This window comes from Cuculus canorus, chromosome 2, assembly GCF_017976375.1.
Source record: "Cuculus canorus isolate bCucCan1 chromosome 2, bCucCan1.pri, whole genome shotgun sequence".
In the NCBI taxonomy this organism is placed as follows: domain Eukaryota; kingdom Metazoa; phylum Chordata; class Aves; order Cuculiformes; family Cuculidae; genus Cuculus; species Cuculus canorus.
Window position 1 is genome coordinate 75,371,520 of NC_071402.1, and position 14,060 is coordinate 75,385,579.

The following is a 14,060-nucleotide window of genomic DNA, read 5'->3' on the forward strand; positions in this document are numbered from 1 at the left end:
CATTTGCCCCACAGTCCAGCAAAGACGAACCTATATGAATGAACAATACTGTATTTGTCAAAGGCTATGATGGTATCTAAGTCTGTAAAGGCCCAGCAAGCTCCTTATCTCTCTTACAAAAAGTTATGAGGAGCTTTGAACAAGGCAGTTGCTTGCCACTGCACATTGCCTCTGCAGGGAGGCTGGGGCCTGAATACATGGGGACACATAGATCGTTATGCGTTTCACTTGGTACACAAATTTTTATAAAAAATTAACGAACATCTTCATTTTGAGAAATTTTGCTATTAACGAGACACATCACAGGACACCAATTAACATAGATGCATGAGCATTTGGAAGCTAAAAAATCTTGTACAAAGGCAAAATACTCTAAAATCATATTCAGTGCAGTGCAGTGTTCTCTGGATCTTCATCATTCTTTTCCAACTTAAAGTGCCTCAGCATCACCCCTTATTTATTCAAAAAATACTTATTAGTCCAGGTAATTACTTCATGTTCCAGGCTCTCCTTAAAATTCTGCTTAGGAGTTTGTGAAGACAAGGAATGATACCAGAATTTGGGGTTCTCCATATTATTTTTGGAGCATTCATGTGTGGATTTGGGGATAAATTCCTGACTCAGCTATCAAACCAACCGGCATTTTTCAAATAAAGCACTGATAGGCATTTTGAGAAGAAAGTTCTCATAAGCCATGTGGATATTTGGAGAATTGGTAGAAAAATTAAAAATTAACAAGGACATCCTTGCATGTTTGACTTAGATTTTCAAACAAAAGACCAATGATCAACAAAAGCATAATTGCTTCATTTCTTTTGTTTTAAGAAAAATGCAAATCCTCTAGTACAATCACATACCAGACTTGCATAGTTAGAAGTATATACTTCTCACTCTGTCTTCTGCTGAACTAAAGAGCAGGGCACAAACATGAACAACTTTGTTTACAATAACCCAACAAAAACTGTAGAACTTTGTGTCTTGAGGACGTTGCACAGCTCTTCTGGAACATCAGAAAATTAATTTAAAATTTAGTTGCGTATTCATAGGAGGCAAGGAGGTAGTGGGGAGAGAGAATGGTGATAAAGACAGGTTTTATACTTTATCTTACAGTCCTCACAAATCCATTTCCGGTGTTGTATAATAAGGAAGAGAAAACAGTGATGGGCTCAAATGAACATAAACTGTACATTCAGTTGAGCTGCATTTTTTTGGTAGCATGCCAGACCTTTGGTTTTACTGCTTATGTATTTCCATTGATGAATCACACCTCCTCTCCAGAACTGCCGTTCTGGGAGCACCTGCTTCCTAAAGAGTTTACCTCTGGGCTGTGGGGTTTCTTGCTGGTGTGTGAAAGCACACTTCTTACTCTCCTGAGGTAGCTTATCCCTTCTTTTTGCACATGAAATGATAGTACTATTTGTTTGCACGACATCGTGCTACTGCAGGTTGATGACCACAGTTGAACTCTCTGTGCACTTGATTCAATTCATTTTGCCTTTTACTCTATGATTCAGTAGTTCAATGAAGGGGGATTTCCCAGCTCTTTGCCTCCTGCCTGCTGATACAGGGTCAAACCATTCGCACAGTAGCTATTCAAACTTTGCACGTTTTATTGTGTGCATTTGATTAGTACACTTAATATTACATTCTACCACCTTTCCTTCTTCTCAGTAGGATGCTATTTTATGCATATTATAATGGAAATCTTGCCCTCTTGCTTAGTAAGGTGAGATATAACCCATTCAACTTGGCCATGTTTACGTGCTATCAGACTGTGTTCATTGTGAAGTCTTACTTCTGGTTCTTTGTGGACTGTAAAGAAGTGTTGAACATACCTTGGTGAGAAAGTTGGCTTTTTTTTTAGTACAATCTAAACTAGTGAATTGTGTAGTCTTGTGCAGATTCTTGGTCAGATAAGAACAGATGCACAAACCTGCTTATCCCATGTTCTGGGGGGGGGGATCTGTCACTACTTGGCTCCTATTGAAAGAAATAGCAGCACAGCAGATATTTTCATCATGTGAGGCAAGAAACTCACAACTGAATATTGCAGATTATATGAACATAGGAAAAGAAAAAGCTGTTAGAATCTGAAGTTAAAATGAGAATTTAATGGTAATGCGATCAGATGTTCCCTGGCAAACATTGGTATTCATAAAAAATATTGCTTTCATTTGAGTCATTTGAGTAGGTGTGACTGCTTAGTAGGACTGAGCTGTCTCTTGCGAAAAAATACTACGTTGGAGAACAATATATATCTCCAAAGCGTGATAGGAGATGTAGATAACTGATGAGAGACAAGAAAGACAAGTACAAACACATCATTCAGAAATAAGTGCTGTTTGGCTCATGGTGGATGACAACATTTCCATATCCTTTTTCTTTCCTTTTTATATTTATTTATGTATTCATAGATGTCACTTTTCATATAGCCTTCTGTGTATACAGGTCACTTTTACAGGTCAGAAATGCCCTGTACAAACCTCAAAACCAAAATTAAAATGCTTTAGAAGATATGAATGTATTTGAATATATATATATGTACATATGTATACATATTATAATTGAATTCTTCATGGTATATAATCTTTTTCTCTCTGGACATGTGTGGGATGGCATTCTGAAACTAAATACAGTTATTTCATGTTTGCAAAAAGAGTAAATGTACTATCGGTGGGATGTGGTGACTCTTTGCCAGCCTTTGGCAAATGACCTGTTTAATAACACTTATTAGGATAAGAATGTCAGTGTAAATAGTTGGGGGCAGGAAGGTGGATTAAATACTTGAAGTTGTCTGGAGGGCATTTGCCTAAAACTTTTCCTGTATCAGCTGGGTTAAAGAGGAATCAAGGCACTTCAGAGGGAATTTGAAGCAGAGGAGGAAATAGCATGGAAAAAAGTATAAAAGCAGCGTGGGAATTCATAACAGGAGGCAGAGACTTTGGAGTGGAAACAGCTGACTGTCAAAACCTGGTTTGACACTGTCATAAGTCACCCCCCGGGGCATCACACCTCTGCCTCAGCCAGCAAGAGCAGCCTCCCCGTCAGACACTGTGAGCTGCCTGTGCTTCAGCTGTGAGGAGACGGTGTGGACCATGACAAGCAGGGAACCACACCTTGGGTTTGTTGATGCACTTGAACTTGTGGGGTGCTTTCTCACCAGTATGTGCATTATCAATATGAATAAAGGCAAATAAAGCTAGAGCACCCACATCTTCTTACAGGAGGGGTGTGCAAGTACAGTAACCCATACTCCTAGAAGAGGGAGTGTGTGCATATAATGCACAGAAACTGTGAGAAGAGGCAGATGGGCATTTAATTCTGTGTCTGTGCATGATTGTTTCTCTTTGGGATCAGTTACAGAAGGATGTTTTGAAATTTGCAGGTGTTTATTAACCTTTTGTAGGGTGTGATTTAGGTATTGTGATATATCTGTTGTGTTACTGATACTGATCCCAAATGTAGAGTTAACTGATGGCCAGTTAATTATGTGTAGCTGCACAAAAACAGTCAGAGAAGCATATTTAAAAACGAAGACAACCTGAAAGTGCAACTGTACAGACAAAGGTGATCCCATTTTGCATGTTGTGTTAGGTCATGCCAACTTCTTATGAAGAAGTCTTGGTAAGGGAAGACATATTAGTCACCTTCATGAGCACATAACTGATCCTGCTTCTATTGAAGAGGTGTTAGAGTAATAATGGTTTCAAACTCTTCTCAGCAGCACCACAGAACATATCAAGGCATTGACCACAGGTGGTGGCTTAGCAGGTTGGATAGCCTTTTTTTTTAAAAAAAAAAAAAGTCACTGTGTAGGTAGTACAGTGCTGGGACACGTGGCCAAAGGTGGATGTTGGGTCTCCCTCCCTGGATGCTTTCAGAGCTTGGCTACACGGAGCTATGGCTGACCAGATCTAGTGTTAGTAAATCAATAAATTATTTTGATCTAGATTTGATTATTCTGAGTGAACTGATCACTTTTATTCTAGGGAATAAGTAAAAATGGGGATAGGGAAAGGATTTAAGGTGGGTTACAAACTGGTTGTGTGCAAAGCACGATGGGTGGGAGGGAGGCGACCTGTGGAGCTCTGCAATGGTCAGCCTGATGTGGATTTTCATATACAGTGTATGAGACAGACTGCAAAATTTCCTGATGAAGTTAAGGTGATAGGCAATGTCTGTGAGGGAAGGCATGAGATTTTAGAACAGAAGAATTCAGCTGAGGATTTGAGTGAAAAAAAATGGGATGAAATTTAGTACAAAGTGAAAGATCATGGTTGGTCTGACAGACAAATTCTCATACAAGACAGAAGCTCCTCAGGCAGACATGCAGTGAGTTCAGGATTTTGATTAGTTATTTGAGTTTAATGACAACTCAGCTGAATCACAATAACTATCCATGTAACTGGTCTTACTCATGTTAAGTATAAACTACATTTAGCTAAGTGAGCCCCAATGAAAGGAAACTACCTAATGTTTGCTGAGGATGTTAGTGTCTGGGATTTTGTCAATGTGAAGCAATGTGTTAAGCTGCTGTAAGTTCATGATCTGTCTGAGCCAGATAGAATGCTTTGCACGAGGTAAGATGAGCTATTAAGGTTTTATAGCTGCAAGCAAAGGAGCTGTCATTCTAGAATGTATGGAAACATATTTTCTGCAGAATTAGTGTTAATGCTATTGCACAACTCACTGATCAAACCTGTGGGAAGTGTGTTTGCGGTTTTCCTCACACAGAAGGTTGTATTGAACAACACAGAAGGTTGTATTGAAAGACATACATACAGAGGGTAACTACTAGAATGATTAGGAGAATTAAGAGCTTGTTTGCTGAGATGAAACTAGAAAAATTCAGCATCGTGAAGGCTGAGGTGGTGTTAAATGTTGGCAATGTAAATACTAAGGATAGAAAGGAGGTAGCTGAGAGCTAAAGGATGACATTAGAAAAGAAGAAAAAGAAGAAAAAGAAGAAAAAAAACATGGGAACTGGCCATACATACTGGTTAAACTTAGAAACAGTCAGTTGGTGAAGTTCAAAGCACTGGAATAATGTAGTCAAATATAATTCCTTAAGAAAACACTGGATCGGTACATCAAAGGGTTGACGGTGTTACCTGTGATATCATTTGGCTGAATTTGATGACCCAAGAGATAGTGGTTCCACTCTTCTGTTTCGAGATAAGTACCAATATAAGTACCATCACTGTTATTATGAGAAGGATTACATCTATGTGAATCAGCTTCAGTAAAGACTTCTTATTCTTTCTTTAAATTCCTTCTGTGTTTAGATAGGAGGTTCAGTTGAGGTAAACCCAGAAATTATTCATATTGAATTTATTTCATCATTCTTTCTAGTGTGTGAGCTTGTGATATATTAAAGTAACATAACAGAGAACCTTTCATTTTTTATTCAAATGGAAAGTGTCAGGTGGAGGCTAAAAAAGCTGGTTTTGTCTGAAGGTGCAGGAAGAAATATTCAACTGATGTCATTTTCGCTTTTCTATTTCAATTTGTGGTGAAGTACCAAAGTCAAATGATTACTGGCAAAACTTTCTCTTCTTCTGCAATTCCCCTCTCTGTTTTGACCTTAAACAGCTGACAACCTAATGGATTATATGTTGTTTTTCCTCTAGTTTTTCCTGGATAATGCCGTGAAAGCTTTTCCCTCAGTTCTTAATTCATCAAACACAAGTTTTCTTAATTTGAGTAATCAGACACGGTGGGGTATACAAAACAACTGTTTTTTCCTACCGGTAAGTTCATTTTACATTTCTTTTTTTTGTTTGTTTACAACGATTATACCAAATTGATTGTTGCCAGGTCTGCTTGAAGTTAAACACCCACCAGTTTTTATCATTAGAGCAAAAGCTTAATTTTCTTTCAGTCACCTGCAACTGCATTTGAAGGAAGTGGGAAGTTAAAGGGGGTTAGTGCTCTGAAAATAGAAGTTTGAATTAATGTAAGATTAAAAAGCAGGAAGCAGTCTCATAACCAAGAAGTGTAGCTCACCCATGCCAACAAATGAGCGTTGTGAGATATCAGAACACACAGAGACTGCAAAGCAGGCTGTGCACTGAAAGCTCCACATTATTGTCAGTGAGGAAACCAGGTTGATCTGCAAACAAGTTTCACAACAACTAATGGTAGACCTGAAAATATTCACCAGTATCATCATTGACCTGGCAGTAAATGTGAAATCTGTGATCATTACACTTCTGTCTTTGCATATTTGATTAAGATGTGGGGTGAGGGGGAAATACAACGTTCATGTACCACTATACAAACTGTTTAAAAGGTCTGAGCTGATTAGAAGAAGATATCTTAGTGTGAACCAAAGTGCAGTGGCACATGCAAGAAGAGGGGGAAGGGCACTCCTGTGGAAAATGGGATCTGTATCCTAGAGAGCAATGATTCCTAAAGGGATTATAAAGACCTGCAGTTGAACGTAGCAAGCTGTATATTGCGCCAATTAGGTCAATAGTCTTTGGATGAATAAGCAGGAGGCAGTAAGAGGAGAAGGGAGATTATTTTATCTCTATGCAGAACTGTTGAGACCACTACAAGAATGGTGTGTGCCGATTTCCACACAATACGTTTTACATAAACCTATTCACTATGTAAAACTAAACAATCCTAGACACACACAAAAGCAAGATGTTTATTATGTATAGAATCCTTCTGGAAAAAAATAGTTGCAGTAACTGCAGCACTTCAAACTTTCCAACATTTCTCTGATAAGGCAAAAGCAGAGCATGAGTTTCTTCAAACCTTGCTAACTAAATGCCACCAGGTGTGGGTAGGTGCCCATGTCTTCTTTTGGCCCTGGCATCAAGTTATCCTTGTTATTAAAAAAACAATGCAGTCCTTCTCTCAGCCTCTGCACTCAAAAGCACATAAAAATAAATTGTTTCAATGCTTATTTATATTTGGGGGGTTTTATATACTTATTTGCTTTTTTAATTAGCAGATTTTCTAGTCATCTTTTTTATATTGCTTGTTATAGTTTTGTACACCTTGCAAGGTATATTGTTTTCTTTTCTACCAGTAAGTTCTTCAACATGAATCTGTAGGATACAGTTTTCACAAATAATACTTGTTATTAAGATTCAGTCTGCTGTTCTTCAAAAAAAAACTCTTACTGTATCTTTTCCCTTTGTTTTCCCTTGTATAACTAAGATGTTAGTCAGGTCTTCACATGTTTGGCACGTGAAACATTTAGTGGTTTATAGAACACTAACAGGCTATCTATTGCACTTGGAATTTTCTTGATCTTTGTCAAACTGTATCCAGTTTTGGATTCAACACTGCCTTTTATTTGCTTGTTTCTTTTTCAAAAACTAGTTTCACAAGTAGAATGCCTCACAGAGTGAAGCATGGATGCTGCTAATTTTGCCTAACAGCATAACACTGAATTCGGAGTGTGACCTCCTGTGGAATGCAGCCACCAGAGAAGTTTTATTTTCTGTGATTCTGAAGAGCAGTTCTTTCTATTTCTTATTTCAAGCAGATCTCCAAGCAAATTAGAGTAACAGCAGAGATTCAGATGGCAGATCGATCCTGTCTGATGGGTGCTGTGAAAATTATTCATCTTGGTGATCCTCCAAAATTAGTGTACAGCAATTCAGTTTCTGTCAAAAGTACTGCCATCAACAAGTCAACGATAGCCTGAAATTAGCATATCTAGAAATAGAATGCTTTGTAGTTTCAAAAAAGACAACTTCCTTACAAGTGGCAGGACTGTAATTTCAGGAAGTGTCTTTGTCAAAGGTGCTGTATGTTAAGGACTAAGATAATGATTCTAGTGAGACTGTAGCATTCCCCTTTTAGCATTAATTTTGATGCTCCAACCCATTTCCAGGAAAAATCGAGAGAAAATAGCTTTACAGAAATTGAACTTCAACCATACACATTTTTGTTGATACATACGACATAGGAAAGAAATGTCCTTTTTTAACATTTGGATATGTTCTTATCTAGTCATAACTCAGGAGGATTTGAGAAAAGGATTTTTTAATATTGATATTATACATGGGTCACGTCATTAATTTTATATTCTTCATATCTTAGCTTTATTTCTAGAGTTTGTAAAATTGTGTTTCTGTGAGGTTCATGACAACTATATATTTCATCAATTTACAAATACCGCAGTGAAATAGGCAGTGAAATTGTTGGTTTCAGATCTTTAGACATTTTACCTTGACCCTTATACTAGTAATATATAGAGGGTAGTTATTGAACTCAGGCATGAGTGGAAACTGTGCGGTGGCACAGGAATAAATCTTTTGTCAGTCTGCTGGCATTAGGTTCTTATATTAGACTTCAACACCAGCAGTGCTCCTCACTACTCAGATAAGTAAATCAAAAGTGGCAAGGGATGAAAATTAGGAACTATAAATGAGGAGCAAATTCTGGATTCTAAGAAGTTTGGGGTGAATTGGAACCTAGTAAGAAAAAAGGGTCTGTTTTAAGAAATACCAATATCTGGTTGTTATTGACTGTCTGTAAATCATAATGTTCCAGGTTGTGATAGATTCCATGCTTAAATGGTCAGTTAATAATTGGAGTTTTAAACTAGGCTGAGCATTTTATTATGTATAATTTCCTACTCAAGGCCAAATTCTAAATATTTTCTGTCTCATTTTTCTTTGCCAGTATTTTATATACAGCTGCATATTAGGACTCATTTCCTGTTCTGTTTTCCTGAGGATAAATTATGAATTGAAAATGGTGATAATGCTGATTGCATTGGTGAGCTACAATGTTATCCTTCTGCACACTCATGGGCCCATGCTGGATGACTACAGTACATTTATGTATGCTACAGCACCTCTCAGAAGGTAGGTAGATAACTCCAGTCCTTCTGGTGTCTTTTTCCCAAAGCAGAGTTTTTGCTAAATTCTGTACAAGACCTAGTTTGTGCCACCTATGATTCTGAGGTGAAAAAGCATCTTGGGAGTAGATGCTACGGTTACTGTTTGTTCACATTCATTGGATACGGTCAAGCTCTCCATTATGGAAGCCGTGTTATTACATTAAAGATCTCTTTTTGATCTGTCTGCAGAGAATTAACATCAAATACTCTCCATTTGTTAGTAAACAAGGATATTATTTTTATTAAATCCTCATCTTATTACTGGATTCCAAAATGTAGGCACATATGCATGTAATGTAGTAAAGTAATCAAAGCTACGTCATAGAAATAAAAATATTTCATCAAATAATAAAGCATAAAATATTTAAATAGCTTTGTTTAAGTACCAGAAATTAGAATAAATTGTGGTCTTATTCTTGTGATAAAGTATTTGTGTTTAAACTTTTGAGCAGATTGCTTTATTTTTGTTTTTATTTTATAGGCCAGGGATACTGAAAGACCTGAAGACAATGGGCTCAATTTCTTTGTTTATATTCTTCATCACATTACTAGTTTTGGGTAGACAGGTAAGATGCACACTTCTCTTCATCTGTATCACTGGACACAATGCCAGCCTCGACATGCAGCCTCTCACCTTGTCAAACATTTTTTAGATTTTCTGACAAACACCTTTATTCCGTTCTGCCCCACACCCTTGCAAAGGAGTGTCCAAAGCCTCTAAAAAGCTATTTTTTCTTATTACCTTCCAATATGCCCTTAAACTCACCAATGACTGTCATTGAGATGTTATGCTGATAGTGTGCTGTGACTATTGCTTGTCATGCTGACCAATATTGTCTCATAGCTTCCTAGTGTGCTCCCAATCTGTCTGCATCCATCTGCTGTCTCCCTAGTTGCTTAATTACAAGCTATTTTCTTCACAGTTATTACCATTTGATGCAGATACAGAAACAATGTAGCATGCACACAGAAGTGTACCACATGCTGAGGCCGCAGTTGCACTATAACTATGACCCAACAGGAAACTACTTTTTTATTACCCGGTTGTGTGTTTTTAGTACAAATGTGATGTCAGTAGTCTTATCCTTTACAAAGTTGAGAGCAGGTGCAAGGGTAGTTCTCTCTAAATCCTCAGGTCTGTACATGATTCATGACTAAAAGCTACAATTCCACCTGTTGTGCCAGGAGCGATGTAGTGCAAAAGACAGGGCTCTGAGACGGAAGAGGCAATCCATGTGAAATCTCACGAACAGCCTGTACCACATAGCCTGCAGCCTTGGGAAGAATCTTATTACATACTGTCTTTCAATCAGTCACTTACATTAAAATAATCCAAAACTTAATGACTGTCATTTGAATTTCCAAGCAGGCCCTGCAGGTTAGTAGCCAAAAAAATCATATCTGGCAGCTTCTCCACTATTTGCTGTAGTGTGGAACATCCTTAGAAATAACATTCTTCCTCTGCCTAGCTGCCAGCACCATATTAGAGTTTGCTCATTTGATGATGGTAGCAAAGAGTGGGACTGGAGCACAGCTACTTCTATTCATAAAGAGGCATAAATTAATACATCACATCAGTTGAGAACATTTAGTCCCTGTCAACAAAGTTGTCACATGGAGGTGATGGGTGCAACACCAAGAAAAACAGAGAGAATGAACATCCTCATTAGATAAGGAAAGTATTTCAGCCACATTAACAAGAAAGGGGTTTTTTTTGCATAGAACAACTCTATTCTTCCCTGTCACACCAACAGAAAAATGATCCTGTAATACAAAAAGATGTCATTTTCAGAGCTATAGATCTAGGATCCTTGCCACAATACCACTTGTTTGTGGCTTTTCGGTCTGTTGCCTTTGATTTTTCTGTTAATTTATTGTCCTTTGAAGAAGAAGAAGAGAAAAACTTTTGCGCTTTCAAGCATTCTCAAAGTCTAAATGATAACTAGGAAAAGTTATGAACTAATTTTAATACATACCTGGCATAAGATCTGCCAATTTTAGTTACTGTTAGTGATACTGATTTGTAGCAAATGCTTGGGAAGAAAACAGGGGAGGAAGTGAACCTGCATAGGGTGATCCCTCCAGGGACAGCTTCCCACCTGCTACTGGTCAGCATTTCTGTGGCAGCATTTAATAGCTATTGGTTGCTCTACTTTCTGTTATGCTGACACTTTTTTAACTCATTTTATGTTGCTAGTCTTCTCAACATTGTGTAATAATGAAATTCACGATTTGATAAGAAGTCACGTGGCAATGTCCATCTTCTTGTATGATTTTAAACTTTCTGCTTGCTACTTTCATTGAGCGGCACTTGCAGAACACTATTTAGCCGTCTTAGCAGTGTGGGCAAAGTAAAATTAATCCTTACCTTTCTTCCATAGATGGTAACATATAAGTAATTTGTCTTTTTGCTGTTGCGTTTTTCTTCTTTGCAGGCAATAACATGTCTTTTCTCTTAATATCTGATTATTTTAACAATGCTGAAGATAATAATCACTGATGAAAAGGGTGGTCTTTCACTTAAGCTGGCATTGGTGCTCCTCTGTTCCCAGAGTTAGTAACCATGAAGTTCATCTAAAGAAAAAGCGAATGCTTTCCTACAAAGCATCTGCATACCTGCTCAACATCTGCAGGATCTGCATACCTGCTCAACATTGGTCAGAGAGATAATTGTCCTAATCAAAACCAAGAGGGTGAATGTTTGTATCTGGTTGAATGAGGTGAAGAGAGGGAGAGCCAGTATGTCATTACATCTCACATGAGCCAACTTAATTCTCAGGTTCAACTAATACTTCTAGCTGCACAACCAGCATCCCTACTGAAGGAAGTAGACCTTAGAAGCCCTTAGTGGCTCATTCTTATCCTTGTATCACCTCATTTGTACTGGCACAGCTGCCAGAGGGCCGAAGAGTGACATTGTCAGGCTTAAAAATTAACCCTAGAAAAGTGATTGGCTTTCAGCCAGTTCTGTTTCCTGATCTGTTTTTACAGTGTGGCTGAAAAATGAGAATGGGAGTGATTAGCCAGAAGTGAGGTAGAGAAAGTAGAATCATAGAATTGCTTGGTTGGAAAAGACCTTTTAGATCATTGAGTCCAACCATACCTGTCCACTACTAATCATATCCCTAAGCACTTCATCTACCCTCCTTTTTTTAAATACCTCGAGAGACAGTGACTCAACCACCTCCGTGGGCAGCCTATGCCAGAGCCTGATAACCCTTTAGGTGAAGAAATTTTTCCTAATGTCTAATCTGAACCTCCCCTGACGCAACTTGAGGCCATTCCCTCTCATCCTATCACCTGTCACTTGGGAGAAGAGAACAACACCCACTTCGCTACAATCTTCTTTCAGGTAGTTTTAGACAGAAATGAGGTCTCCCCTCAGCCTCCTCTTCTCCAGGCTAAACAACCCCAATTCCCTCAGCTGCTCCTCATAAGACTTGTTCTCCAGCCCCTTCACCAGCTTTGTGATCCTTCGCTGGACACACTTCAGCACCTCAGTGTCTTTCTTCTAGCGAGGAGCCCCAAACTGAACACAGTATTTGAGGTGTGGCTCACCAGTGCTGAGTACAGGAGCAGAATCACTTTCCTGGCCCTGCTGGCCATGCTGTTTCTGATACAAGCCAAGATGCTATTGGCCTTCTTGACCACCTGGGCACACTGCTGGCTCAATTTCACTCAGCCATCAGCCAACACCCCCAGGTCCTTCTCTGCCAGGCAGCTTTCGAGCCACTCTCCCTCAAGCCTGTAGCACTGCATGGGGTTGTTGTGTCCCAAATTCAGGACTCTGCGCTTGGCCTTGTTAAACCTCATCCGTTTGGCCTCAGTCCATCAATCCAGCCTGTTCAGGTTCCTCTGTAGAGCCTCCCTACCCTCCAGCAGATGGACGCTTCTTCCCAGCTTAGTATCATCCACGAACTTACTGAGGGAACATTCAGTCCATTCATCCAGGTCATTGATCAAGATATTGAATAGAACTGGACCCAGAACTGAGCCCTGGGTGACATCACTTGTGACTGGCCTCCAGGTGGATTTAACTCCATTTACCACCACTCCTTGGGCCTGGCCATCCAATCAGTTTTTTACCCAGCAGAAGGTGCACCTGTCCAGGCCAGTGGAAGTCAGTTTCTCAAGAAGAATACTGTGAGGAACTGTGTCAAAGGCTTTACTAAAGTCCAGGTAGACTGTATCCACAGCCTTTCTCTCATCCTTTAAGTGGGTCACCTTGTCATAAGAAGGTGATCAGATTAGTTTGGCAGGACCTACCTTTCCTAAACCCATTTTGACTGACCCTTATCACCTGGTTAAGTAGAAGTGCTTATTTTTTTTTTTTATGGTCGTGCTAGCATAGGCTACAAACATTCCTGGGCACTGAGATTAAGTGACGCATTTCATTCTTCACGCATACAGATAGAGTTACTTGAAAACGGGCTGGCAGTGAGCAGATGATATGTTGAGAATGGTGACTCTTGCATCCTGCTCAGGCACTGCTGAGGAGAATTCAGACTGGTATGGACTAGGCTGTGTAAGGATTGTACTCATATTTAAACATTGTTGAGCATTTAATCTCTCTTATGGCTATGTTGTATTACCAGTATTGCCGTAGCCTGTGAATTCCTTTCTCATCTGTACTAAAATTACGTGTATTTCATTACTCTGATGAATATTTTGTTTTTCTCATGATTGGCTGTATTGTGTTTATCAACACTGAACTTCATTAGCTATTTTACTGCCCAGATGTTTACAGCAACTTCCCAGCCATGAAAGCTGTTTATTTGTAGTCTGTGTTCTGTTTTTCAGTGAGCTTTTATTGTGAGAGAATTCTTCTCTTCTTAGATAATGTAGTCTTTTCAAGAGCCTCTTCTGAGAGAATTTAATGAAAACTTATTTTAAACTTCACTCCTATTCACATGCCCATTGATTTCTTTGTAGTAGGTGAAGGCATGATTACAGAAGAGATGTCAACTCTTCACCATTGTATCAGCCTTAGCTAATGTGTCTAAATAGCTCTTTTCCTCAGCACTGTTTTTTCCCCAGAAGTACCTTCTGTATTGTTCCCAGGGTCACCCTACTTCTGCTGCAAAGATTTGTATTATACCTTTACCATTTCTCAGTTCGCTGGAACTGTGGCTGTTTTGAATGATCAGGCTACGCACCATATATTTTAGACCAGCAGCTTTTCATTTTGGTT

At 38.9% G+C, this 14,060-nt stretch overlaps 1 protein-coding gene across 1 annotated transcript in view; it reads left to right on the forward strand.

The window, feature by feature from the left end:
* The window catches only part of ADCY2 (adenylate cyclase 2), a 230,750-nt gene that overhangs the window by 185,681 nt on the left and 31,009 nt on the right, over window positions 1–14,060 (forward strand). The window contains exons 17-19 of the mRNA XM_054060772.1: window positions 5,631–5,750; window positions 8,650–8,834; window positions 9,351–9,435. Of these exons, the coding sequence (XP_053916747.1) occupies window positions 5,631–5,750; window positions 8,650–8,834; window positions 9,351–9,435 (390 nt within the window). The remainder of the gene's footprint in view (window positions 1–5,630; window positions 5,751–8,649; window positions 8,835–9,350; window positions 9,436–14,060) is intronic.